General features: G+C 31.9%; 2 protein-coding genes across 4 annotated transcripts; one reads left to right on the top strand and one right to left on the bottom strand.

The window, feature by feature from the left end:
* The first annotated feature begins 776 nt into the window (after positions 1-776).
* Positions 777-8,069, top strand: LOC134721012 (beta-1,3-galactosyltransferase brn-like). Of its 3 annotated transcripts, XM_063583663.1 has the most exons (3): positions 803-959; positions 1,283-1,321; positions 6,290-8,069. In XM_063583663.1, the coding sequence occupies exon 3, from the start codon at positions 6,344-6,346 to the stop codon at positions 7,442-7,444; it is 1,101 nt and encodes a 366-aa protein (XP_063439733.1). In that variant the 5' UTR covers positions 803-959; positions 1,283-1,321; positions 6,290-6,343; the 3' UTR covers positions 7,445-8,069. The 3 variants fall into 3 exon arrangements, with proteins under 3 accessions (XP_063439732.1, XP_063439733.1, XP_063439731.1); XM_063583662.1 differs by lacking the exon at positions 1,283-1,321 and having other exon boundaries at positions 777-959; positions 6,290-8,068; XM_063583661.1 differs by lacking the exon at positions 803-959 and having other exon boundaries at positions 972-1,321; positions 6,290-8,068.
* A 3,160-nt stretch (positions 8,070-11,229) lies between these two features.
* On the bottom strand, positions 11,230-14,776 carry LOC134723286 (caspase-3-like). The gene is made up of 4 exons (XM_063586906.1): positions 14,532-14,776; positions 13,304-13,533; positions 12,549-12,786; positions 11,230-11,500 (listed from the first exon to the last, which is right to left on the bottom strand). The coding sequence occupies exons 1-4, from the start codon at positions 14,746-14,748 to the stop codon at positions 11,241-11,243; spliced, it is 945 nt and encodes a 314-aa protein (XP_063442976.1). The 5' UTR covers positions 14,749-14,776; the 3' UTR covers positions 11,230-11,240.
* Between the last annotated feature and the right edge of the window lie 12,260 nt (positions 14,777-27,036).

Below are 27,036 nucleotides of genomic sequence, written 5' to 3'. Positions count from 1 at the left end.
GCCTTTATAATTAAAATGTATATAACTAAATGGTTTCAATTCAAGTTACTTTTTATTTTTGATTTGATAATAAATCTAAAGCTTAGCATCTTTTATCTAAGAAAAAAAATCCTTTCTTCGGGAAAAAAATCAAGTCCTTTTTTAAAAAAAAAATTGTTAAAAGCCATCTGAACAACATGCATTCCAACGCTTTTATTTTGTCTTACGTCTTTGGGTGTGTAACGTTAGGTGACACCAGTATCGTGCGTTATACCAAACTCGACAATCACAGTTTCTTCGAGAAAAGCTCTACTGTGATAGTCGAGTTTGATATATGTTTACGCCGTTAGTGATAGGATTTCAACTCGAAGCTCTACTGTGATAGTCGAGTTTTGTATATTTTACCCCGTTTTGATAGGATGTCAAACTCCTGTGAGCAATTAACCGTTGGGTCTTTATTTAATTTTCGATTGTGACAGTTTGCTTGATAGTTGATTGGTATTGTTGCTGATGCGTGCATAACAATAGACGCTTATTCTGTTGGTTCATTTTGGAGTTCATTCGGTTCCTTAGTATGTCCCTCCCCCTCCCCCCGATAATCTTCTCAATTGATTTTTGTTGGAACAGACACTATATACGTATTGAATGTGAACCAATGACATCTAGTAAATACTCGTATAAAGATATACATTTGTACTGATCAAAGAAAGGTCAAATTCATTATCACGAATAAATATGATAACGCGAAGATTAAATTTTTTTGTTCAAAATCTAATGTTTGAAAAATCTTACGTATCCTTGTTGGTATTGAATATAATGTGATAAGACAGTTAAATGTCAATGACTTAATATAGTAAGGTATTGAGGAAATTAGCCTGAATATATTTCCTGTATTGCTGATATCAAACTTGTGAGACCGTTTTGTAGTTATGCACCGCACTAAGTTGAAATAAGAGTTATTCGTCACCTTTTGACATAAGGTTTGTGTATCTTACATGTACTTGTGATAATCATAATCGCGTAATTGTGCAATGTTCGTTTCTAAATTCTGCACACTAATAATTTGAATAAAGCCAGTCGTGAATTTGGTCACCACTCCTGTCGAATCATATGTAAATAAGATTAACTGACGGAGACTAAAGAATTTCTTTATCAACTTCCTGAACAATATGTTACTAGGATAAAATTGCGAAATAATAATTATTTGAGGCGATAAAGGTGGCTTCACCATAATATAATCGTAGTTGGAAGTTAAAATTTTCCAATCATACACTATCAATGGTTATATCTTAATTTGTTCCAGTAAAACATGGACGGATTTGACCATTTCCTTTTCAGTCAAGTAAGTATTAATATTCTGTAATTTGTTTCTCAACTAAAAAACTTATATAATAAATAAATAAATATACTAGTTAATTAATTAATAAATACAATAAATAGTAAGTTTTCCCGTTTGAATTGTTTTACATTTATCATTTTGGGGACTTTTATAGACTACTTTGCGGAATGGGCTTAGCTCATGGTTGAAGGTCGTACGGTGACCTATAGTTGTTTATTGCTGTGTCTTTTTGGTCGCTTGTGAATAGTTTTCTCATTGGCAATTATATTACATCTTTTTTTATATACTTATACATGTATGGACATACACAATTCATTACATTGCATATATGCAGTATCCTAATTTTCTGAGTGACAAACTCTAACATGCAGTGATAGCGTTTGCCTCGCATCAACTAAGTTGTAGAGACGAGACCGTCAATAATGTGTTAACGTTTGTGAGTTGAAGGAAAACCACTATTGATATTTGGTATAAATGTGAAGAAGCATTCATTTTAAACATCCCACATCCATGTAGAATATTTGTATCTGTCATTTTTACTATATTTTTCAATATTTATGATAATAGTTCTGGAATTATAAACTTAGTTTCAAATTGAATTAAATTGGATTTTTTTTCTTTCAAATCAATGAAAACTTTAAAATTTTAGAATATGAATACAAAAATTGATTGAACAAATATAAGTACAGTGTCTGATTAATAAACTAAGATTTTATCATGAAATTTCAAATACTTGGAAATCCGGGGAAATTATTTTCCTGTATAACATTTAAAAATGCAATTTCACAAACATCACACACATGATTGTTTTTCGAAAAATAACAAAGTTTCATAATAAGAAACAATTATTTGAAGTAAAACACTTAAAGTTTTTAATCATGAAATCTCAGATAACAGGAAGGCGGAAATTTGTCAAATGTAATGCAAATAGATATTTTTTTTGTTTATCTATGTTCCGTGCATATTTCACGATCAAAACCACAAAATTTGCAGACACTTTAAAATGAAAGTGTAATTAAAAGATTAAAGAGGGCTGTTATAAATGCCGTAAGATCAGCTGTAAAACCCTCCAATTGACAAAATGTGATACAAATAGCATAATTTATGACAAACCAATATAAAACGAAAAAATAATTATGACAGAGAGCAATCAAAGAAAACCACTGATATACTGACGTTTGTTTAAGTGTTTCATATTTGTTTTTCGTTTATTTTTTTCTCGTTTGAATTGTTTTACATTGTCTTACAATGTATCGGGGCCTTTTATAGCTGGCTATGCGGTATGGGGTTTGCTCATCGTTGAAGGCCGTACGGTGACCTATAGTTGTTAATGTCTGTGTCATTTTGGTCTTTTGTGGATAGTTGTCTCATTGGCAATCATACCACATCTTCTTTTTTATATGACTCCTGAATTTGAACTTATGGAGCTATTTCCTGTTATACAAGTTAACTGTATTCCATCGTGTCAAAAAAAAGAAGCTAAATCTATTTTTCATTTCAAATAGTTTCTGATAGCATCAAATCATGATTGTTTAACCATTTATCTTACTTCCAATATTGCAAAAGGTCTCTAAACTACAACAAGATTGACCTTTACAAAAAAAGATTACTATTATTAAAGTAGGATATTTTAAACAAAACCAAACTACCTCCTCATCGCATCTTAAAATAATACCTATATGGGTTTGAAACATGTTTCTAGGTATAACAGTCCATGGTAACTTATGTTACTTATTTATAAATAAATATCAGTGATACAATTGAAGAAAATAATTCCCATACGAACCTATAAAAAAGAAGATGTGGTATGATTGCCAATGAGACAACTATCCACAAAAGACCAAAATGACACAAACATTAAAAACTATAGGTCACCGTACGGCCTTCAACAATGAGCAAAGCCCATACCGCATAGTCAGCTATAAAAGGCCCCGATAAGACAATATAAAACAATTCAAACGAGAAGACTAACGGCCTTATTTATGTAAAAAAAATAATTAGTTTGTTTGCATATATCTTTTATGAAGCAAAATTTGGGAAGCAAATACATTAAGCGGGTAGGAGTATTTGAAATTCATTCAGTTTCTCTTCGAAAAAAAATGTCAGCTATCGAAATATTGAATGGTTTTAAGAGATGAACCTCATTCCATCGTGTAATCAGGAAATACATTAGATAAGCGAGTTTACTTTGCTATTCGGTTAAGAACTTTGTCAATATTGCAGTTGTTTGCATTGCAACATATTAAAGAATTTGTAAAGCAACACGTAACATCTATTCACACACTCCTTACAATCACCCTATAGTTGGCAACATATGTATTTACTATCAGATATTATAAGCTTGATTTAGATAACACTATATAGCAGGGTTCGTGTTAGTTTGAGACTCTCAAAATTATATATTTACCATAAAATGTACTGAATAATTCGCTGTTAAAGCTTTAAGGTCACACCCGTAAACATTTGAAGAATTTTTCACTTTACCGTTTTAAAAAAAAACAAGCCCTTCTTTTAAAAGACTATATATAAATAACGGAACTTTAAAAGTACTGAAAAGATTTCTGAAAACTTGGCAGGAAACATTTGAATCAATTTTCTATCAAAATCTATGAAAAAAATACAAATACTGTATACGATTTTAACAAATTTTAAAGGAATTTGGAATTATATGTTACAAATTATGAAAAGAATGAAAGGGGTTTGGAGGGAAAAAATTCAATTGGCACTCGTGTATAAAACTATAGGATTCTATCAGACAAAAAGTCAAATCTGTTTCCGTATATTATATTTGTTTTTTTGTGTTTAGTTTTGAACATAAATCATCCTTTGGGTTTCTCGTTTGAATTGTTTTACATCTGTCATTTCGGGGCCTTTTATAAAAATAGCTGATTATGCTGTATGGGTTTTGCTCATTGTTGAAGGAAAATATCATTTGGACTCTCGTACAAAGTTGTCTTATTGGCACTGAACCATACCACATCTTTTTATTTTGATAAACACATAATAAACAACCATCCTTTAAAAAGACCTTAAACTGCGGAATGATAAACCTTGACTTGATTATTTTGATAAATTATTGCAATATTTTAAAGCAAAATGTTAATTGAACAGAATCACATATCTTATTATCCGATTGGCTGTGATAATAAGGATGTTTCGATTTTATCGTCAGTAAGTTATATGCAATTTTGTTCAAATCTTATTAATATATTGAAGAAAAAAGTAAAATCACAAAAATACTGAACTCAGAGGAAAATCAATACGGAAAGTCCATAATCACATGGCAAAATCAAATAACAAAACGCATCAAAAACGAATAGACAAGAACTGTCATATTCCTGACTTGGTACAGGCGTACTTATTCTCTGAAATCTTGTTTAGTACTGTATGTCTTGCAGCGATGATGTTATCGTAAATTAGATTTTAGATTCCGGATGAATATAAATAAGAAGATGGGGGTATGATTGCCAATTAGACAACTCTCCACAGGAGGCCAAAATGACACAACTATAATAGGTCATCGTACGCTTAAAAACCTTACATATTTAATAACAAGAAAAAACTAAATGTGCTTTAATTTGCTTTAATTAAAAGTAAAGTATTGACAAGAAAAGATCAGCAGCATGACAACTGTAGACTAATAACAGCGGACTTATGTCATATCAACTTCCGAAGCAAGGTTGTCGGCTCTCCGGACATTCCCGAAGTCCTGCGTTTAACAAAAATACCGATGACGGCAAGGTTTATGAGCTTCGGTCCTTGCTTGGAAGTTGATGTCATATGTCAATAACCACGTGAAATACACCTGGTGCAAGGATAAACACTCAGTAAATTGCAACATAAATTAATAAACAAACGATAAAGTAAAAGAACAAAATCAATTGCTGTAAACGTACTGAAACGAACATCAATCAATTGATTAACAACAGCAGTACTGTCACTGCACTTATATTACATAATTTGACTTTGATAGTGATTTTGTTATTTCAAAAATAAACAAAAAATAGTGTATATCACTGACTTAAGTAAACACGTCTTTACACCATAATGATCAAATATAAACAGATAATTTGTTATCATCCTTATTGTTTATGTATATCAAAAAGATACATTGTATAAATACAAAGTCTTCATCCAGAACCGTCATATATTTTTTCGAATCGGCAGGTAAGATACTTTGAGCTTGCTTTTAGTACTAGCGAGCATTATGTGTTACTTTATTGTATCTTTTTGTTTTTATATAAAGTGTAATTCTTTTTCTTGTATGTACCTTACATTTTCACGTATCGACATGCAAGATTAAGGAAGAAGTCGGTGACACTGAGTCAAGATTTAATATTTTATCCCGTTCAAACGGATATTAACTAATCATCCGCATATCAAATTTTATTTCTAGATTTGATGATTTCGAGACACATTTTTGAACATTTTTTATTTTTTCGCCGATTCTATGTGCTTCTAATACAAATCAATTTTAAAAGAACTTATTTACGAAGATTCCAGAAAATGTATCTCTTTCTCACACACTCACAAACACACACACACTTTAATAGACGCCTCCATCTAAAAACACATATACACTTTAATAGACGCCTCGATCTATAAACACATATACACTATAATAGACGCCTCCATTTACAAACACATACACACTTTAATAGACGCCTCCATCTACAAATACACTTTAATAGACGCCTCCATCTACAAACACATATACACTTTAATAGACGCCTCCATCTACAAACACATATACACTTTAATAGACGCCTCCATCTACAAACACATATACACTTTGATAGACGCCTCCATCTACAAACACATACACACTTTAATAGACGCCTCCGTGTACATTTTTTGGTTACTTTTGTAATCGACTTGCTAACCATTTGGTGTATATTTATATTTACTTTTATTTACTTTTTGTCTAACTTTATTTTCATGATCTTAATATAAGCCATATCTTTGTTTCAGACTGGATGAATATAAACGAAGCTAGTCTTTTTTCATGTAACAGAAGAGTACAATATGAACAGACAAATAATCAAAATTCTGCGCACATTACCAGCAGTTATCTTACTGGTCAGTATATCAAGTGTTATGCTAATGGTTCTTTCTCGTCACGTGAAAATAGAAGTCACAACATTAAACGAAATCTCAATACCAACAGATGAAATAGAATTGCCGCCATTAATCATCACAGCTTTCCCAAGAACAAAATATGCCACAACCGTTCCTACCATTCCGACCGAAACTACCACATTAGGTAATGCAACTGTCAAACCTCGAGTATTGTTTGACGAAATTATCAATCCACATCCATATAGATATAAACGTATACCATCCCGTGTTTGTAAATCAACCGGTAATCCTGTTGACCCAAGATTATTAATTTTAGTAAAATCTAATGTCTTTCAAATTGGACATCGCATGGCTATCCGAGCAACTTGGGGAAACTTTACAAACAATTCAATACAAATAGCGTTTTTATTAGGGGATTCACCGCTAATAACGTCATTTACTAAGATGGAATATGATTTGTATGAAGACATGGTGCAAGAGGACTTCATGGACGAGTATAAAAACAATACTCTAAAGACTATAATGGGATTTAACTGGGCTGTGTCTGACTGCAGTCAAGCTAAGTTTGTTCTGTTTGTAGACGATGACTATTATGTAAACATACCACTACTATTAGATCTTATAGAAAATATTACTGAATTTGAAGACGAGAATGTGTTCATTGGTTTTAAGTATGAACATGCTGTAGTTCGTAGAAAGAAAGAATCTAAATGGTACGTATCTACCGACGAGTACCCTAACAAACATTGGCCTCCATACATTAGTGGCGGATCTATGTTACTCTCTATGGACGTGGTAAAAGAAATATCAAAGACTTTTCCTCACGTGAAACAAATATTTATTGATGATGTCTACCTCGGAATAGTAGCTGAAATTCTGAACATAACACTCACACATGACAAAAGATTTGAAGTAAAATATGTTCCTGAAAAACTGGACACGTTAATAACTAGTCACGACTACGGCTCGCCGAATGTTCTCGTACATGAATGGAATATTGACGACGATGACGATGATGCAATATCAACTGTTGAACAAAACCCATGAACTTCATAAGATGCGCAATAAGTTCAAATGTGTTCTTCCAGTATAACATCGATATCCGTGTTAAATAGCTATTTGGTGAATAATGTGTATTATTCCAATTCATTTATCAATGGGATAGGTAGACATATTACATTGTAAAGAACACAATGAATCCTGTATACATATATAAAATATATAAGTGTAACGGAAAACAAACTATAATTGTTACAGCTACATTTTGTCTACCAGGATTTAAGGCTTTTGAGGGTAACAACTGCTTACATCATAAGTAATGTGTGCAGCTTAGATAATAAATACCAACCATCTAATGAATGATTTGAAATATTCACAAACTAGTGAAGTAAACTATAAGTTTGAGGGACGAATGCAAATCAAATGATGACAAGTGTTCTATGTCTGACAACCATAATCTAATACCTTTTACTATATTTTATAATTAAATATCCTGCCATAACCAACTTTTACAATTGTTAAGCCAGAAAACCTTAAATATGTCAAGGAATAACATGTTATATATCTTTTAGGACTTAATTGAGATCGGATATTATCACAACAAAACAATGCGAATCATGTTTTAACAAAAGTCCATTCAATTGGCTTACTAAATTTATTTATGATACCACTATGGGGGAAAATACTGAATAATTTAAAGTTGAAAAATCTCAATTCTTAACGGAAATGCCACCACTGTTTACTGCACATCCGCTGGTGATTAGGCATGTGTAATGATTGAAGTTTAGATCTTATTCTAAATACATCGGATATGCAGTCTCACGTTCAACAACATTTACTACGAACGGCCTCTATTACAGGTCCTACCTATTGTATTTAGTGGTAAATATGTTCTAATCCTGAACATGCAAACAAATGTTTCCATCGGACACGAACCAACTAAAAATCAATCAATCATTATTCTATGAGACATCTGCTATCAATGTTCATTTATCTATAATATATATAAAAAAAAATGTGGTATTATTAACAATGACACAACTCTTCACAAGAGACCACATGACACAGAAATGTACAGCTATAGGTCACGATGCGGCCTTCAACAATGACCAAAGCCCATACCACATTATCGGTTTGTTCAACTTTTTCTTGTTTGCCCCACTTGCTACAAAATTTTGCAATTTTGTCAAGGATGTTATTCTGAAAAGCTTTCCAATTGCTTTAAGATGCGGAACACATTTTGGTTTCTCGCGAAGGAATTTATCAAGCTCTTAGTTGATTGATATCCACATAACAGGGAATGTATGGGATGATAGCATGTATAACACAAGTGTAAATAGTTATCAAAAGTACCAGGATTATGACGCGCGTTTCGTCTACATAAGACTCATCAGTGACGCTCAGATCAAAATAGTTGAAAAGCCAAACAAATACAAAGTTGAAGAGCATTGAGGACCCAAAATTCCAAAAAGTTGTGCCAAATACGGCTAAGGTAATCTACTCCTGGGGTAAGAAAATCCTTAGTTTTTTTAATAATTCAAAGTTTTGTAAACAGAAAATTTATAAAAATGACCATATAATTGATATTCATGTCAACACCGAAGTGCTGACTACTGGGCTGGTGATACCCTCGGGGACGAAACGTCCACCAGCAGTGGCATCGACCCAGTGGTGTAAATAGTTATCAAAAGTACCAGGATTATGACGCGCGTTTCGTCTACATAAGACTCATCAGTGACGCTCAGATCAAAATAGTTGAAAAGCCAAACAAATACAAAGTTGAAGAGCATTGAGGACCCAAAATTCCAAAAAGTTGTGCCAAATACGGCTAAGGTAATCTACTCCTGGGGTAAGAAAATCCTTAGTTTTTTTAATAATTCAAAGTTTTGTAAACAGAAAATTTATAAAAATGACCATATAATTGATATTCATGTCAACACCGAAGTGCTGACTACTGGGCTGGTGATACCCTCGGGGACGAAACGTCCACCAGCAGTGGCATCGACCCAGTGGTGTAAATAGTTATCAAAAGTACCAGGATTATGACGCGCGTTTCGTCTACATAAGACTCATCAGTGACGCTCAGATCAAAATAGTTGAAAAGCCAAACAAATACAAAGTTGAAGAGCATTGAGGACCCAAAATTCCAAAAAGTTGTGCCAAATACGGCTAAGGTAATCTACTCCTGGGGTAAGAAAATCCTTAGTTTTTTTAATAATTCAAAGTTTTGTAAACAGAAAATTTATAAAAATGACCATATAATTGATATTCATGTCAACACCGAAGTGCTGACTACTGGGCTGGTGATACCCTCGGGGACGAAACGTCCACCAGCAGTGGCATCGACCCAGTGGTGTAAATAGTTATCAAAAGTACCAGGATTATGACGCGCGTTTCGTCTACATAAGACTCATCAGTGACGCTCAGATCAAAATAGTTGAAAAGCCAAACAAATACAAAGTTGAAGAGCATTGAGGACCCAAAATTCCAAAAAGTTGTGCCAAATACGGCTAAGGTAATCTACTCCTGGGGTAAGAAAATCCTTAGTTTTTTTAATAATTCAAAGTTTTGTAAACAGAAAATTTATAAAAATGACCATATAATTGATATTCATGTCAACACCGAAGTGCTGACTACTGGGCTGGTGATACCCTCGGGGACGAAACGTCCACCAGCAGTGGCATCGACCCAGTGGTGTAAATAGTTATCAAAAGTACCAGGATTATGACGCGCGTTTCGTCTACATAAGACTCATCAGTGACGCTCAGATCAAAATAGTTGAAAAGCCAAACAAATACAAAGTTGAAGAGCATTGAGGACCCAAAATTCCAAAAAGTTGTGCCAAATACGGCTAAGGTAATCTACTCCTGGGGTAAGAAAATCCTTAGTTTTTTTAATAATTCAAAGTTTTGTAAACAGAAAATTTATAAAAATGACCATATAATTGATATTCATGTCAACACCGAAGTGCTGACTACTGGGCTGGTGATACCCTCGGGGACGAAACGTCCACCAGCAGTGGCATCGACCCAGTGGTGTAAATAGTTATCAAAAGTACCAGGATTATGACGCGCGTTTCGTCTACATAAGACTCATAAAATTGAGAATGGAAATGGGGAATGTGTCAAAGAGATAACAACCCGACCAATGAGCAGAAAACAGACAAGACCACTAATGGGTCTTCAATACAGCACGAAAATACTACTCACAGGGCGTGCTTCAGCTGACCTCTAAACAAAAATATGTATTAGTTAAGTGATAATGGACGTATTACTAAACCTCAAAATATATAAAAAAAACAAAAAATTAAAGCATACAAGACTAAAAAAGGCCAAAAAAAGCGTTAAAATGTGTTAAACATGTTTTTGAAATCTCAAACCTCCCTTATACCACTAGCCAATGTAGAAAAACAAACACACAACACTACACACAGTAAAACTCAGTTTGAAAGAAGTTCGGGTCCAATGTCAGAAATGATAACAAAAGAAACTAAACAAAATGACAATGATACATGTATAGGAATTACTGACTCTTCTCTTCAAACACGCTTCATCTGACCAGTAAAACATTAGATTCACCGGCCTGTCATGCTATTAAGTAGTATGTATGAATACAAAGGGATTTACCCAGTTTGTGCCTGGACATCAACATTTTTACTAAGTAAATCTTAGTCCAATCCACTAAAATTCGAAGGATATCATATGAAAAGAAGGTGTTCAAGGGAATGTTTCAAAGTGTCGTCAATACTTAGTGTGAATAATAAAGCATTCAGCCATTGTGATAAACATATATATGAATATAAAGCAATCTAATTAATAGTAATTAACATGATTTTGAAATTCAACTATTTGAAAAATAACTCTCTGTGAAAACAGTGTTCGAAAACTATAGCTGCCTTACGCTTTTGATAAGCAGTTTCTTTTGAATATACTTCCATTCTCTTGGCAACGTAACTTGTCATCTCATATAAAACATCTATTATATCGATACGGTTTATCATGTTAATGTGTAGAGCCTGCAAATATTTGTCCACTGCATTATATAAAGATATTAACATCCAACCACCATTTATATAACTAGCATGCCTCCCGTAAGACTCCTTTTCTGTAAAAAAAAAAAAAAAAGGGGGGTACATAGAATTAAACATCAGACATGATGGTGGATTTACATGATGCGACAAACATGTGAAATTAATAGAAGTTCACAATCAATATAATACACACACGACAGTGTTGTGGTTGTTCTTCATACCAAATGGACTAAGTTTCCTTTATATATCGGTTGTTCTTAAACAAATATTATTTGGTTAATTATTTAATTAGTACTTTGTGTTTCATATAATGTGTACAACATCTAACATTGATTTAATTCACTTAAAGACAACGTATATACACAGTATCTTGATCGTTCGTCCGCACTCGCATACACACACAGCATAACCGCGTTTAAAAAGAAAAATAAATATCGTGCGGGATGATTAAACAATTGATTAGCCCTTTAGATAGTTAAGGTATATATCTTATATTCAAATACCATTTAAGTCTGTCTGTGTTTCGACCTTTTTTCATCAGAGCGTCACTGGTTGGTCTTGTGTGGACGAAACACGCGCCTGGTACCTTTTGTTAGCTATTATTCGTGTGTTTCTCTGTCCTATATGTTCTCCAATTAAGTGGATTGTAGTCCTGTCATGTAATGTTGTTATTTTAATGTTATATTCAACATTGCCATAAAAGCGGGAGGTTTGGCATGCCACAAAACCAGGTTCAACCCACCAATTTTTTTCTAAAAAAATGTCCTGTACCAAGTCAGGAAAATGGCCATTGTTATATTATAGTTCGTTACTGTGTGTGTTACATTTTAATGTTGTTTTTCTGTTAAGAATTGAATCGTAGTTCTCCTCTTATATTTGATGTGTTAATTTACCCTCAGTTTTAGTTTTTTACCCGAATTTGTTTTTTTCTCAATAGATCTATGAATTTCGAACATCGGTATACTACTGTTGCTTTTATTTGATACAGTTTCCTAATAAACTGTTCACGTGATTCTACGTGCAGCAACCCACGAGTTTCCATAGGCCATTTTCCATGTCTGCGAATATGTGTACACTTAACATTCATAAGTGTATGGTTTTTGTACATTTATAACATAATACCTGAGTTAGATGAATAAACAATGAGACAATCATCTTCGCATGGTGGATCAAGAACACGGATTATCTTTGGGGTGTCCATTGTATTGGTTTTTCTTCCTAATAATCTATCGAAAAAGCTTGGTTCCGGAATATCATCTGCATTTTTTAATATCACTTCGTCTTGGAAATTTGAGGGGTCTACACTTACAGTATGTCCTTCGTCTATAGAACATATCCCGTTCGGGACAATACGACAAGCCTGAATGAAATAAATATCTAAATTATTAAATAAACAAAATAACATCAAAAGGAGGATCTATTCCACACTCTTAAAAAAACCATCTGGGTAGTGTAAGTGTGATACCGCTATCATTGAGTTTGTTGCTTTTTCTGGACCGATTTCAATAAATCAAAAATAATATTACCTTTTGTTAATTAAACTACCAATTTAAAAGGGAAAGATCGAATGCCTGCAACTAGATGTCCCATTCTGCTACATGATCAAAGAAATGAAACCTTTTCTTTTTTGTTATTTTTCATATTACATGTTGTATGTTATATATTAAACGATAGATGTTGCAAGATCTTTGGTAGTCTCCATCAATACTCTAAAGACTTTTCTATGAATATATAAAAAAAAAAATCAAAAGAAAAACACAGTATGAAAAAATACCATAATTTTACAAAAATAGTTGGCACATTAAACAATTTCAATTAGAAAAACATTTTTCCCATACTTATTTTAACTTATCAATACAATCTTCTTGAAAACTTACCTGTATAAAGAAAAGCTTAGGTTTATTTTCAAGGGATGTAACTTCAGAGAACTTTTTAACAATCTGTTTTGTTGCGACTGGTTCATTGTCTATTCCATAGACACAGTGGTCTCTGAAATACAACCCAGGTGGCTTTTTGTCATCAACAGGTCTATATCGCTCGTTTCCATGACTTGCAACAACACAGGCAAAGCAGTCTGATTTCATATGGAACTCCTCTTGTCCTGCGGCTAATATTATACAATACGTCAGTATTACTGTTTCATGCATCACAAATATGATTAATTGATAATGTAGTTGCGCTAAAAGCGTTGTACTGTAATTCTTGGTAAAACCTATCTATATTGTTTCTCCTGTTATAAATAAAGTGTATGGGATTTGCTTATAATCGAAGTCCGTACTGTGACCTATAGTTGTGCCATTTGGTCACTTGTAGAGAGTTGTCTCATTGGCAATCATACCTCATCTTTTTACTTTTAGGAAGTCATCATGCAATCTTTTTACCGTATTATACAGACCTTATTTACAAGGACAGGTTGAAAGTAGGAATTTTTATTATTTTAAACATTTTCAGATACATTTTGTTTTCAATTTGTACGGATAGCATTCAGCCAATATTTGCTGTTTTAACTAACTTTTAAGCATGTAAAATTTTATCATAATATCGAATAACATTAACGGTACCAGTTTTGCTGCACCAGATGCGCATTTCGACAATATATGTTTCTTCAGTGATGCTCGTGGCCAAAATATTTGAAATTCAAAGCTATATAAAAGATGTAGTGTCGACTGGCTAGGCTGTTTTTTATAGGAAACAATTTTACATTTTTTTCTGTTAATAAGGAAAAAGTAAACAAAACCAGACAGAAATACATTTTTTTTGCACTTTGGTCTAGTTGTTATCTCTTTGGTATATTCCCCGTTTCTATTCTCAATTTCATGTAATTGGTGCTGAAATTTTATTCTTATCAACGTTAAAATTAGAGGGGGGAAAACGTAGTGCTGAAGGCTACATGTTGATGTTACTTACTATAAAAGCGAGAGAACGGCTGTTGAGATCATTTCAACTCTGACAGAAAATTAGTTTAATTGATTCTAAGAATAAAGATTCTATGAAATAGACAGAGGCGCACGTATCAGAAAGAAAGAGCTAGTCTAAGAGAGAAATGTATGTGTCTTAGAGAAACAAAGAGAAAGAGGGAGCTGTATATTAGCATTTTTGTCTTACCAATATCGAAAACCAAGCCTATCTGTCTTCCTGTCAAATCTTTGAAAGCCATCACTAAAAATTGTAATTTCGAAAATGTCTCCTTCGTTAGCTGTAAATCATCATCACAACAGCGGCGGGGTTTATTAGGTTCTTTGAAATTTTCATTGCAGATTATAATAGCCAAACCTCTGAATATGTTGTTACACGTATATTCACCTTCGCCTGCTGAGTCCATGCATTTACCTTTTGGAGATGCCGATTTTATGGCTCTGCAAACAAATCGATCAACGTTGTTCTATTATAATTTTGAAATAACTTAGAACTTCATAATTATTTTATATCTCTTATGCCTGTGTGACGTTTACATTCTGACGTCAAACACCTGACTCTAAATAAATTATATATCAATATACTAAATAAATAAATGATTGGGAATATGTTAAAGTAATAAAAAGTCAAGAGAATTTCAGAACGCAATTTGGTTCCGAACAATATCTATCTCGCTTTGTGCATGCAGACTCCACGCGGCCTTCACGTGATTTTACTATTTATAGAATAATTGCATAGTAACCAAATGCACTTGATTCAACCTTTACTAATTATGCAACATTTTTGACCTGGTCGTGATTAATGTCCTATAATAAGAACCCATGCAGCTTTCACCTGATTCTCTATTTATAGAAAAATGTCCGAGTAACCTGTCCATATGAACTTGATTGATTCTTATCATGTTATTTATATGGAGCGCCTAAATAAATATCTTATTAACAGAATTTATAGTGTCAGAAATTATATTAATTTATTTATGGCATCTTAAACTGTAACTGCATACTATACGCTTTTATAGCCCAATATAAAAAATAAAGGCTAATAGGGTGGTAAAGTATAAAGAAATTTTAACAAAATAATTAAACAAAAATAAAGAATATAGACCAATGACATCATAATGGGAAGAATACAGAAATTCGCGACTTCCATTGAAACACTCTTTAGGCAACAGCTGCTATTAGCTCATTGGTGAAGGTCGAAAATGCTTCATTTTACATATTTTTTAAAGCAACTTCTAAATATAATGCATTTTTTTGGTTTCGCTCATTGTTGAAGCCCGTAAATGCTTCACTTTTCATATTTTTTCAACAAATTCTAACTAAATATAATGCATTTGATTTTCTCATTGTTGAAGGCCGTAAATGGTTCACTTTTCAAATTTTGCTGTGTCCATATCAACGGCAGCCATTTTGACCTTTTTCAAAAGAGATGTCAAAAACATTTCACTTAAGTCTAATATTCTGTCAGAACATGCTACTTTTACGTTGTTCCCCCAAAGGTTTCACTTTTTTTGCTGCATGCAAACTCCAAGCAGCCTTCACTTGATTTTCAGAATTTAGAGATTGAAAAATCCCGATGTATCCAAGTATTTAAGAACAATCTTTACTAATTATGCAACATTTTCGAATAATTCACTAGAAAATATTTCAATAGATTCTAAAATTTATATTGTAAATATACACACTGCAGTTATTAATAGATAAATAAAAAAATAACTTGTACCCTTTAATACATCCAATCACAGCGTTCTTAAGTTGACTTCCTTCGCCCTGTCTTGGGTACACAAAAGGCCAACCTAATGCTGGGAAAATGTAATACTTCCGTTTTCCCTATACATCAAGCATCATGAAATTGAATATTATGTCCAGAACTATACGAATGAAAATTATAATAGATCCAAATTTTATTCAGATTGTACTATAAAGAAACCGAAGTTTTTTTTTCAATTTATTTACATAAACTTATTAAATCAGCTGCAGCATTACTATTATATGTAGACCTTCATTGCATAAAACAATGGAAATAACATTGTATATTGATATAAACGATCAAACTTGTAAATAAATAAATAAATAATCTTTATTTCAAGAGGATGATCCCATTAGTTAAAACTAATCTTCCTGAGAGTCCTCAAAATAATAATAACATAGTTATAAGTACAAACAGTATAATAAAGTTATATTATACACAATATACAATTGTATTGAAATAATAATGAAAATGCATATTAATTTGCACAATTGATGAAAAATTTGTAACATTTTGTTTTAAAAGATACAAGTGTATCACTCATTTTGATTTCATTTGGTAAACTGTTCCATATTTGAGAACCTGAATATGTAAATGTTTTCTTTAAAAAATTTGTTTTTGGTTTTGGAAGATTTAATAGTTTTTCATCAGCTGAACGTAAGTTATAGTTTTGATTATTAGTAAAATGAAAATTTTCTTCTAAATAGTTAGGAACCATGCCATTAACTGATTTAAATACAAGTATTGCCTTTTGGTATTGAATTCGTTTTTCCACATTTAACCAGTGTAAACTTTAAAACAATAAACTGGATGATGTCATTATGTCAGCTTCTACTATAACCCTAGCAGATTTCTTTAATAATTTATTAAGTTTATTTATTCCACTTTCACAACAACTTCCCCATATATTGCAACAATAATCAAATAATGGCAGAATATAAGCATTAAAATAGATAATACGTATATGCATAGGTAAATATTTTCTTATCTTTTGTAATAAGTTGATTCTATTTGATATAGTAATTGACATTTTATCTATTTGCTGATTCCAATTTAAGTTTTTGTCAATATATAAACCAAGTAGTTTTTCACAATCTACATTTTCTATTTGTTCATTTGAAATATTTATATCTAAACTGTTTCCAGTTAAACAAAGCCTTTGTTTTGAACCAATAATCATTGATTTACACTTTTTGGCATTTAATTTCATACAATTTTGCAAACACCAGTTTTCAATAACATGAATATCATTTTGAAGGTTAGAAGCTATCTGAATTACATCATTACCTCTACAATGTAATGTAGAATCATCTGCATATAAATCTATTAATGAATGTTCTATATTAAGTGGTAAATCATTGATATATAAAATAAATAACAGAGGGCCCAGGATAGAACCTTGTGGTACACCAGTTTTTATGCATTTAGTATTAGACATGACGTTATTGACCTTAACTTGTTGACTTCGTTCAAACAAGTATGACTTGAACCAGTCTAGTGTACTATTTGAAACATTATAATATTCAAGTGTTTTCAATAAAATTATATGATTAACCAGATCAAAAGCTTTCTTTAAATCTAAAAATATAACTCCGTTTATCTCTCCATTATCTATATTTGCTAACCATTCATCTACTAATTTAGTAAGTGCAGTAGTACACGAATGCTTAGGTCTGAAACCTGACTGTGTAGTATTAAGAAGGTCATTGCTATTTAAAAATATATATACAAACTATTAGCTATATGTCGTTCTATGATTTTAGAGAGACAAGGCAAAACTGCTATTGGTCTATAATTATCAGGATTACAGGCATCGCCACTTTTAAAAATTGGACATACTCTTGCAGTTTTAAAAATACTTGGAAATTTACCACATTTGATACTTAGATTAAATATATATGTCAAAGCTGGTGCTATGACATCGCTGCACATACTCAAAATATTTGGTCCGACATCATCTAAACCAGTTGCTTTCGACTTGTCAAGTTTTTTTAAATACATATTTACATCTAAAATACTCATTTCTGGTATAATGAATTTTTCACTACCCCTTTGTAACTTTGATTTTACAAATTTATTGAGTTCATCAAAATTGGCACCATCATCACTATTACATAATTTGTTATCAACTAAACCTTCAGCAATATTTGTGAAATGCAACTTAAATGTATTTGCTATATCAACATCATTTTGAATTACATTATTTTTATATTCTAAATGCGTGATATTATTATGACGTTACGCTCGATGTTGGTGACGTTTTCTGATTTCATTCACCTATGACCAATAATTGGCTTCAAATAAGAAAAATACCGTAAAGATCAACTGTTTTTTTGTGTTAAAATCTTCGGAGCACTTAAATTTAAATTTTTAAGGTGGCTTTTTATTTTTTATTCACTTTTGTCAATCAGTTTTCCAAAAACAAACGAGAAAAATCACATGTTTTTGCGTGTAGACGGGTAACATACTGATGTTGTTTTTGAGGGTTCCTCCTACTTTCGGATAACCACAAATAGATAAAATATAAAAATTGTATACCATTTTGAAGAGGAACGTTAGGGCTTTGTGACGGCATATTTGTATGACGTAATCGACGCCATTTTTGAATCGAGTAGACCTTGGAAGAAGCCATTTCAGCTTGTAGACACTGAAGAAAAAATATAAGCCCTTTGCGGCATCACAGGTGAAAATCTATCGACAGTGATATAATTTGTCATCGAAGTCATTTTATCGAATATCATTATGTAAAACAAACTTGGAAAATGCTTTAAAAACATTGATTCCCAATTTAAAAGAACGAATTCCAAGAGAACTTCGACATCATAATCAGAATCAAAGCCCCGAAAAACACTGTCACAACAACGTTTAAAAAAACATGCTCTACTTGAAATTATCAATACCGAGTAAAAATATGTAAAACATGTTATCTAGTCAGAAAATACTACATGTCCGGTAATCTAGAACATCTGAGCGGCATTTATTCATATAGCAGTCTCTTTTTTAGCATTACATAAAACCATATCATGTATATGAATCCCCACATGGCTCCCGTCACAAAACTTTTAACTAACGTTTAACGTTAGTAATTTTGATGGTTTTTAAAGAAAACGATGAAAAAAAAAGGGTTATACATTTCAGAACGGCGAAATGAAGCCAATATGATAAATTCCTAATTAAAATGAAACGGTTGTTTGCATTCGTTTATATTTTTGTCCATTTATATCGTTTACTTATGCGTTGGAAGGGTGTCTACCAAAATGTCACAAAAAGGGCATCTTCGTTTTTTCTCTAAAATACTCAAAAAAATTGTTACAAATCTTTAGAAATAAGAGAAAACTATATAATTGTTTAGAAAATTTAAGCGATAATCGGAAATTCTGAAATCAATGGAACATTTCAATATAAATAGGATAAAGATTAATGTACAAATTATCAAAATAAATCGGTCACATGGCGGTCTACCAAAATGTCACAGCATCGCTAATTTGACGTTATTGACGTTCACATTTCATGTAACCTTTTTTTCACGTTATGGCGTTTTTGAAACGATTTTATTTTGTTATACAAACATCTAAAACTTAAATTCAGAATATATATATACTTTTTCTATCAAATGCTTTTTTCTTTGATGTCATTTTGTGTTAAGCTAATGAAACAGAATCTCAACAACCAAAAAATGTATACATGTATATATAAAATAAATATCTTCAGTGGAGAATATTATTATCGTCTGAAATACAACTAGCCTCATACATAATGGATATTCGTATCAATTAAAGTATTGAATAAGAAAGTTGAACGTTGTGTATACATGTACGAATACGGACACACGGACACATCGATATGTAAACAATCAAATACGGAGATATTTTGTACGTGCAGCTAATTGGGTACACTAAATTACAAATACATTTTGTAAATAGTATAATGATTAATACTCCCAACCATAGGTTGATTTTTTCCCGTTCTATGATAAATATTTTAAAAGTACATATGTATCAAATAAAAATCATCGATACTTCATGTTGCCTTTAAATACATAGATATTGACGAAGAAACTTTTGGACATTATAATCTACATGTTCGGGATATTTAGGTTGGCATGTCAAATATTCACCTTAAAATGTCTGATATTTTAGTTGACTTGTTAGAAAATTATACTAACTTCTAAACAACAACAAAAAACGCAACGCAAGCTCTTTAACGCCATATAGAGCAAAATACTATACTAGAAATAATATGTAGTGTGTCAAAATATATAAATAAGGAGATGTGGTGTGGTTGACAATGATACATCTATCCACTAGTAAGACTTAAAGTTCCAATGACGAAGACAAATGCAATATAATGTCACCATAAAAATCCGAAAAAGAAGAAATTCCTAGAAATAGAAAATCGTTTAAACCAATAAAGGGATACGGACCATACATCGAGTAGAAACAAAAAAAAATCATAAACGGTACTACTTCGAACCGTGTCGTGCTATTGCGACGGGTGCCTTGAGGGTGACCATTGTTTGTTTCCTGATCAAGTTGGTATTTCGTTAGAAGTCAAAATAGAAGCAGAGGATTTCAATTCAGAGGACGAGACATTAGAAGATGACAATTATGAGACAGTAGCTGATATGATAAATACCGGTAAAGTTTTGCAGTTTTATGTGATGAGGAAATCATTTCTTCCTCCTTAAAGCAACATCGAGGAGTCATTTGTTAACAGCAGAAGAAACTGATGAGTGGGGTTGACTCTCCCTGAAAGAACATCTGTAACTAATGGACATTATTTCATGAAGAAAAAAAATCACGTTTTATAGTATAGTCTTTTTGAAAAATCAAAATTCAATTGTCCCGAGCGCTTCGGTGTTGTATGTATGCCAAGACAGTATTTTGACAAGAAATACGCTCGTTTTAACCGAAGAAGAGAACAATAATATTTTGGAATGTGTTAATTTATATGAACTTATTCATTGATTATCATTTGTAATTTATATTGTGTCATCGCTTCATAATGTGTCACGCACAGGATGAGAGCACTACATAGAACTTTCTCAATATTAATTCAACATCTATTACATTGAAGAATATTTTATTATTATTTTATTTCTCCAATTGATATTAAAAGAAGTGATTTAGAAATGTATGAAGCGTAATTTATCTATTTCTCGCGTTAGTTAAATCTTGCATTATACAATGAGTATTTTGATTGTGATATTGTGTGCATGAAATAAGAAATTTTACTCGGGAGAAAATCACATGACACTTAAGTACATCTTTACTTATCACTAGAATTGTATTCTAAGGAACAGAAAATCATTTTGTTGAAAATAAAGATTGGCCAAACAAAAAAATTTAAATAAGATACCATCAACGACAAAAACAGGTAACTGAGAGAAAAAAATAACAGCAAAACAAATACAGAACAAAGTTAAACATAAAATATAAGATTGAGAATGAGAATAGGTAATGTGTCAAAGAGACAACAACTCGACAAAGAGCAGACAACAGCCGAAGTCCATCAATGCAGCGAGAAATTCCTGCACCCGAAGGCGAGCCTTTTACAACCATCCCATTTCCCCAAAAATTAAACTTTGCAATCAAATATATTGTCATCATACAATTTTGACAGACATTAAAATCTTACAATTATTGAAAATTGATTTGTTAAAGGTTGACCTAAAAAAAAAATTATACCGGTCCTCCCTACAGCCATATTTAAGGTAAAAAAAAACAAAATGAACAAGTGTTAAAAAAAACCTAAAAAGTGTAAGGCGTATTTCTTCTTCAGTACGATTTTCATAAAAACAAAAATCTGTTTTTTTTTTCAACAGGTAAACATTATTTTTGAAACAAATTGTGCATGAATGCATACGAGTGGACTTGAATGTAGCGTATATCCGACATTTCTGTCCTTTCACAGAACACCATAGGTATTCCTTATATTTCCATTTGTCTAGAGGCCACCTGGCATACACCTTTTATTAACAGAAAACCAAGTGTTTAACGTATATTCTGGACGTCAATATCATGATATTACAAAACGTCAATATATGTGATTTTGACGTTAACATACGACGTTACCAAAAGTGACACCAACATCTAGCGTAACGTCTATGTATTTTTTTAGGATTAAGACTTTTGACATACTTCCAAATAGTTTTACTATCTTTACAATTTGAAATAGCATTTTGAAAATATTTTTTCTTTGCCTGTTCTACTAAAAATGTAACTTTATTACGCCAAATCTTATAATTATATATATCATTAATTCTGTGAAAATGATCTCTTTTGTGTCTAGCGCTATTTATATCAGAAGTCCACCACTCTGGTTGTTGGATATTTTTTACCCTTTTAATTTTCTTAGGAGCATGTTTCTCTAGAGTGCTTAGAAATAGATTGTACCAATAATTAGCTGCTTCATCAACATCTCCAATCGATTCAATGAGATGAAAAGGAGTATTTGTTAAATTTTCAATAAATTTATTTTTATCAAATTGTTTAAATGATCTATATTCTATGGACAAGTGCTCCATTTTTGATATTTTTGGGTTAAGTTTTCTTGTTACACAAACAGGATAATGATCACTGACAGCATAACTAGGCACATTTACTTCTATAATATGGTCTACATCGGTTGTATATATATGGTCTATGGTAGTTTCACATTTATTTGTTACTCTTGTCGGTTTATGTACAATTTGTTGTAAACCATACAAATTAATACAGTCCTTCCATTTTTGATTTCCGACAACTGTATGATTTATTTGTGAATAGTTTATATTAAAATCTCCTAAGAGTATAATTTCTTTATTTTCTGCGGAAGCTTTATCTATTTCTTTTTCAGCTGAATCAATCCAAGATTGAAATGAGCTTGGTGGACGATAAAAAATGCCTATTTAAATAGAGTTTGTGTTTGGAAATTTAATTTCAATCCATAAAGATTCAATACTACTTATTTCTAAATCGACTCTTCTCTGATGACATACACTATTTCGTATGTACGCAATTACACCTCCGCCATAATTAATAGCGTTTCTATCTTTTCGTTCTATTTTGTAACCTTCAATTTGTAATGTTTCGGTACCAATTTCATCATTTAAAAATGTTTCTACCATACCAAATATATCAAATAATTGTTCATATTTTAATAGAAATTTTATTTCTTCAATTTTTGGTTGTAAATGTTGAATATTTAAACACCCTAGTTTAAACCCTTTTTTAAATAACCAACTTGCCTCATTATTTGTACTTTTATTTACAGAACTAGGTGTTTTATTTTTACCCTTTGTATGCCTCTTTTGGGATTTTCTCCATTTATTATTATTACTGTTATTTATATTATCAATGTCTTTTATACAACATGAGCATTGTATACTACTACATTTATCACATAACAGATTTAAAATATTATATCTGTTTGAAAAACTAGAACAAGCTAAATGCTACCTATGAACATAATCTGACTTACGTACAGAGTTTGGTGAATGATAGTTAAACAATGGTGCTCTGTCTACATTTTGTGTATTTAGCTCATTAATGTTTCCCCACGAGTCACGAGAGTTCATATAGAGATCATTACTGTCCTTTACGTTTCTTGGGTTGATTCCTGGATGGTTGAAATTTCTTCTATCTGTTGTATTTAAGTTACTCCGAGATTGATATCTTGGTTTTGTAGGGCTCCTTTTGAAGTTGTTTGTGTAATATTGGTGACTGGAACTTTGATATCTATTTCTGTTTTGTTGGTTGAAATGATGCTGTATTGGTTTTCCTTTGAATACTTTAATTACTTTATTAACATTTGCCAACAACTTTATGGTTCCATATCTATTCAGATGAATGCCATCTGTGGTGTAAAATGATTTAGCTATATGATTATCTTTGTATACAAAAGATTCATAATTTGATATGAATTTGACATCATTATAATGACACATTTCTTTTAGGATTGTGTCATATTCGGTGACATCACATCGTATCCTTGGCAAAATTCCAGAAACAATTGGTCGACAGTTTTGACATCTTACATGATTAATGATTTCTTGGAAAATGTCCACAAACTGTTGTACATTCATTTTGCTACTTGCATCGTTGCCACCTACATGGATTATCATTGTATTGTATGAACTCATATCCATACTTCTTATGTCTTCGTATAAATCTAGTACATTTGCACCTCTATGAACATGAACATCTATATAATCTTTTAATTTAGATGGGTCAATTCCTTTTAGGACTGAACTTCCTGCAATTAAAACTCTACTTCCCGATAATGGAAAGTTTGGTTGGGTATCATACTCAGGATTTTGAGGTTCTTCATTTATATCAGCATTTATTGGCTGTTCTAGTTCATGTGTATGTTCCTGTAATATTGTTTCACATGTTGTTTTTGGAATTGTTTGATCTTCATCTAACATTTGGGTAATTTGGTTACAGAGATTTTCCTCCTCAATAAAGCTTTTTTGTAATTTAGATGTTTCCAGGTCATAAAGTTTTATTTTATCACTGATGCTTTGTGTTTTTCCTTGTAACATGTTAACTTTTTTTTCCAAATTTTTATTAACATTCTGAATTTCTGCTTCAATGTCTTGCATCTTATCCATTGATTGTTGGTCATGTTGCATGCGCACCTTTGACAAAGCTGTCATGCGGTCATTTAATATTTGAATGCTACTCGCATTTGACAAGTTATTTGCTTGTATAGATATTTCCAATTCGTCCATTTTGTCTTTCAAATTTGTAACAACAGTGGTTAGTTTATCAAGTGCTGTAATGAAGTCTTGAATATTTAACTGTGGTAATTTGTTACACTAGAGTTGAAGTGAACCTTGCCATTCAATCACAGGACTTCAAATATTTTAATCCTTTATGTGGTGATTTAAAATACATATATAAATAAGCTATGAATGTTGTTGTTACATTTGATAGATGCTTTTTGGTGCTGTTCTAATTGAGATTGTGACACGGTGATGACTGCTGTGCCCCTATTTTGACAATTTTACCTACATGATGTCTGTTTTGTTTACGCATCGTTGTAAATATAACGGAATTTGTTTAGACTTTCGTACAAGTGGGAGGTTTAGCGTCATAAAACCAGGTTCGATCCATCATTTTGACAGCTGTTGTCCATTTGTTAGATGTGTTTTATCATTTGATTACGGACTTTGCGTTGTGAATTTTCCTCGGAATTCAGTATTTTTGTGATTTTACTTTTAACGCATAATTATTATTATTATTTTCTTTTTTTTGTTGATATTTTTTTTATATACTCGAACGATGTCACCGAGCAAATTACGAATTAACAAACAATTGTCTCATTGGCACTCACACCACATCTTCCTATATCTAAGTAAATGTGTCGAAGCAAAACTAAAAAAAGATTGCAACCCACGTCCACTCTGGTGTAGTATTTTTTTTTGTGTCAATCTGATGAGTTTTTCAACTGATGTTTATAGTTCGTGCTTATGTTGTAATGTAACACCACTGTCACATGTTAGGGGAGATATGAGATCCTGCTAACATGCTTCACTCATGCCACATTCTTTATGTATGTGCCTGTCCCAAGTCAGGAGCCTGTAATTTAGTAGTTGTCGTTTGTTGATGTGTTACATGTTTGTTTTTCGTTGCTTTTTTACATAAATAAGGCCGTTAGTTTTCACGTTTGAATATTTTTTACATTTGTCATTTTGGGGCCTTTCATAGCTGACTTTGCGATATCAGCTTTGCTCATTGTAGAAGGCCGTACGGTGACCTATTGCTGTTAATTTCTTTGTCATTTGGGCTCTTGTGGAGTTGTCTCATTGGCAGTTATACCACATGTTATTTCTTAAATGTATATTATTTTGTAATGGTCCATTGAAATAAAAATGTAATTTGTATTTAGTATATATAAAAGCACTCAGATTTTTTCAATATCTCTTTTATTGATAGAAATTTCACGACTGTTTCTTTTATAAATGATCTGTTCAATTATAAAATTAATTACAGATAATTTGTGCTTTATTTAATAAGATACATGTAATATATCTGACCTTGTTATAACAGCCTGTAATTCTTCTCTGGTTTCAACTGAAATTAATGGTGATGCTTATGAGAGAAAATTACCAATGTCACTTTTAAAACTTCAATGTTTTAATAATCAAACAAAAATATTCTAGGTGCGGATGCTTGTATATCTCAAGAATAAAAATGCACCATGTTTACTCTTTGATTTAAAACTCTAAATTAGACAGCTAAACTTCTTTCAATAATGCGGAAACTAAAACATAATTAACTCGATAGACAACATATAATTATGGAGGATACGTTCCAAAGAGCACAAATGCACAAACAATATAAACCACGCAAAAGATTAATCTGTAACAGTAAATTTAGCTGCTTTAGAATAGGAACACTCGAACATGAACATGAAGATACGGCTCTGTTATATGCCAGTCAGTACACTCATATCTGCCTCGAAGACCGTGTCTTGAACTCTAGATGTCTTTAGAACTTTAAATGTAATAAATGTATCTGACGTCCCGAATTTACATGAACTATTTGCCACTGGATATTAACAAAACCTTTAACTAATTTGCGTATGTATCAAGTCCTACATTCTGTTATCAACCCCCCAAAATATAACAATTTTTTCACGTGAAATCAAACGGTTTGAAATTATCATATTGTAAAAAGGAACGTGTTCAGAGGTAAAATAGTTATCCTGACACGTGTGGAATAAAGTTTCTTGATAAATTTTATTCGGGAAATGTGATATGATTTGTTGCATTTCCTGTTTGTTACAACATGTATCTGTGTAAAATTATTCTCTTCTAGTTGTCTAGACTCGGTCAGATTTAAAGGAAGACAGTTTGTTTTGAGTCTTATCCAGACTCGGGACGATTAAAGGGTAGACATATTGTTTTGGCACTTTTCCAGACCTTGAACGGTTTACGCGAGACAATTTTTTTCACACT

This window comes from Mytilus trossulus, chromosome 6 (genome assembly GCF_036588685.1).
Source record: "Mytilus trossulus isolate FHL-02 chromosome 6, PNRI_Mtr1.1.1.hap1, whole genome shotgun sequence".
Taxonomy (NCBI): Eukaryota; Metazoa; Mollusca; class Bivalvia; order Mytilida; family Mytilidae; genus Mytilus; species Mytilus trossulus.
Note: the sequence above shows the minus strand (reverse complement) of the source record. Positions and strands in the feature narration are given on the sequence as shown.

Coding starts and splice junctions, on each gene's coding strand:
- LOC134721012 (XM_063583663.1), top strand. CDS start 6,344: ATGAACAGACAAATAATCAAAATTCTGCGCACATTACCAGCAGTTATC.
- LOC134723286 (XM_063586906.1), bottom strand. CDS start 14,748: ATGGACTCAGCAGGCGAAGGTGAATATACGTGTAACAACATATTCAGA. Junction 13,534..14,531: donor AGGCTTGGTTTTCGATATTG/GTAAGACAAAAA, acceptor GTATAATATTAG/CCGCAGGACAAGAGGAGTTC. Junction 11,501..12,548: donor TGTTTATTCATCTAACTCAG/GTATTATGTTAT, acceptor TTTTTTTTACAG/AAAAGGAGTCTTACGGGAGG.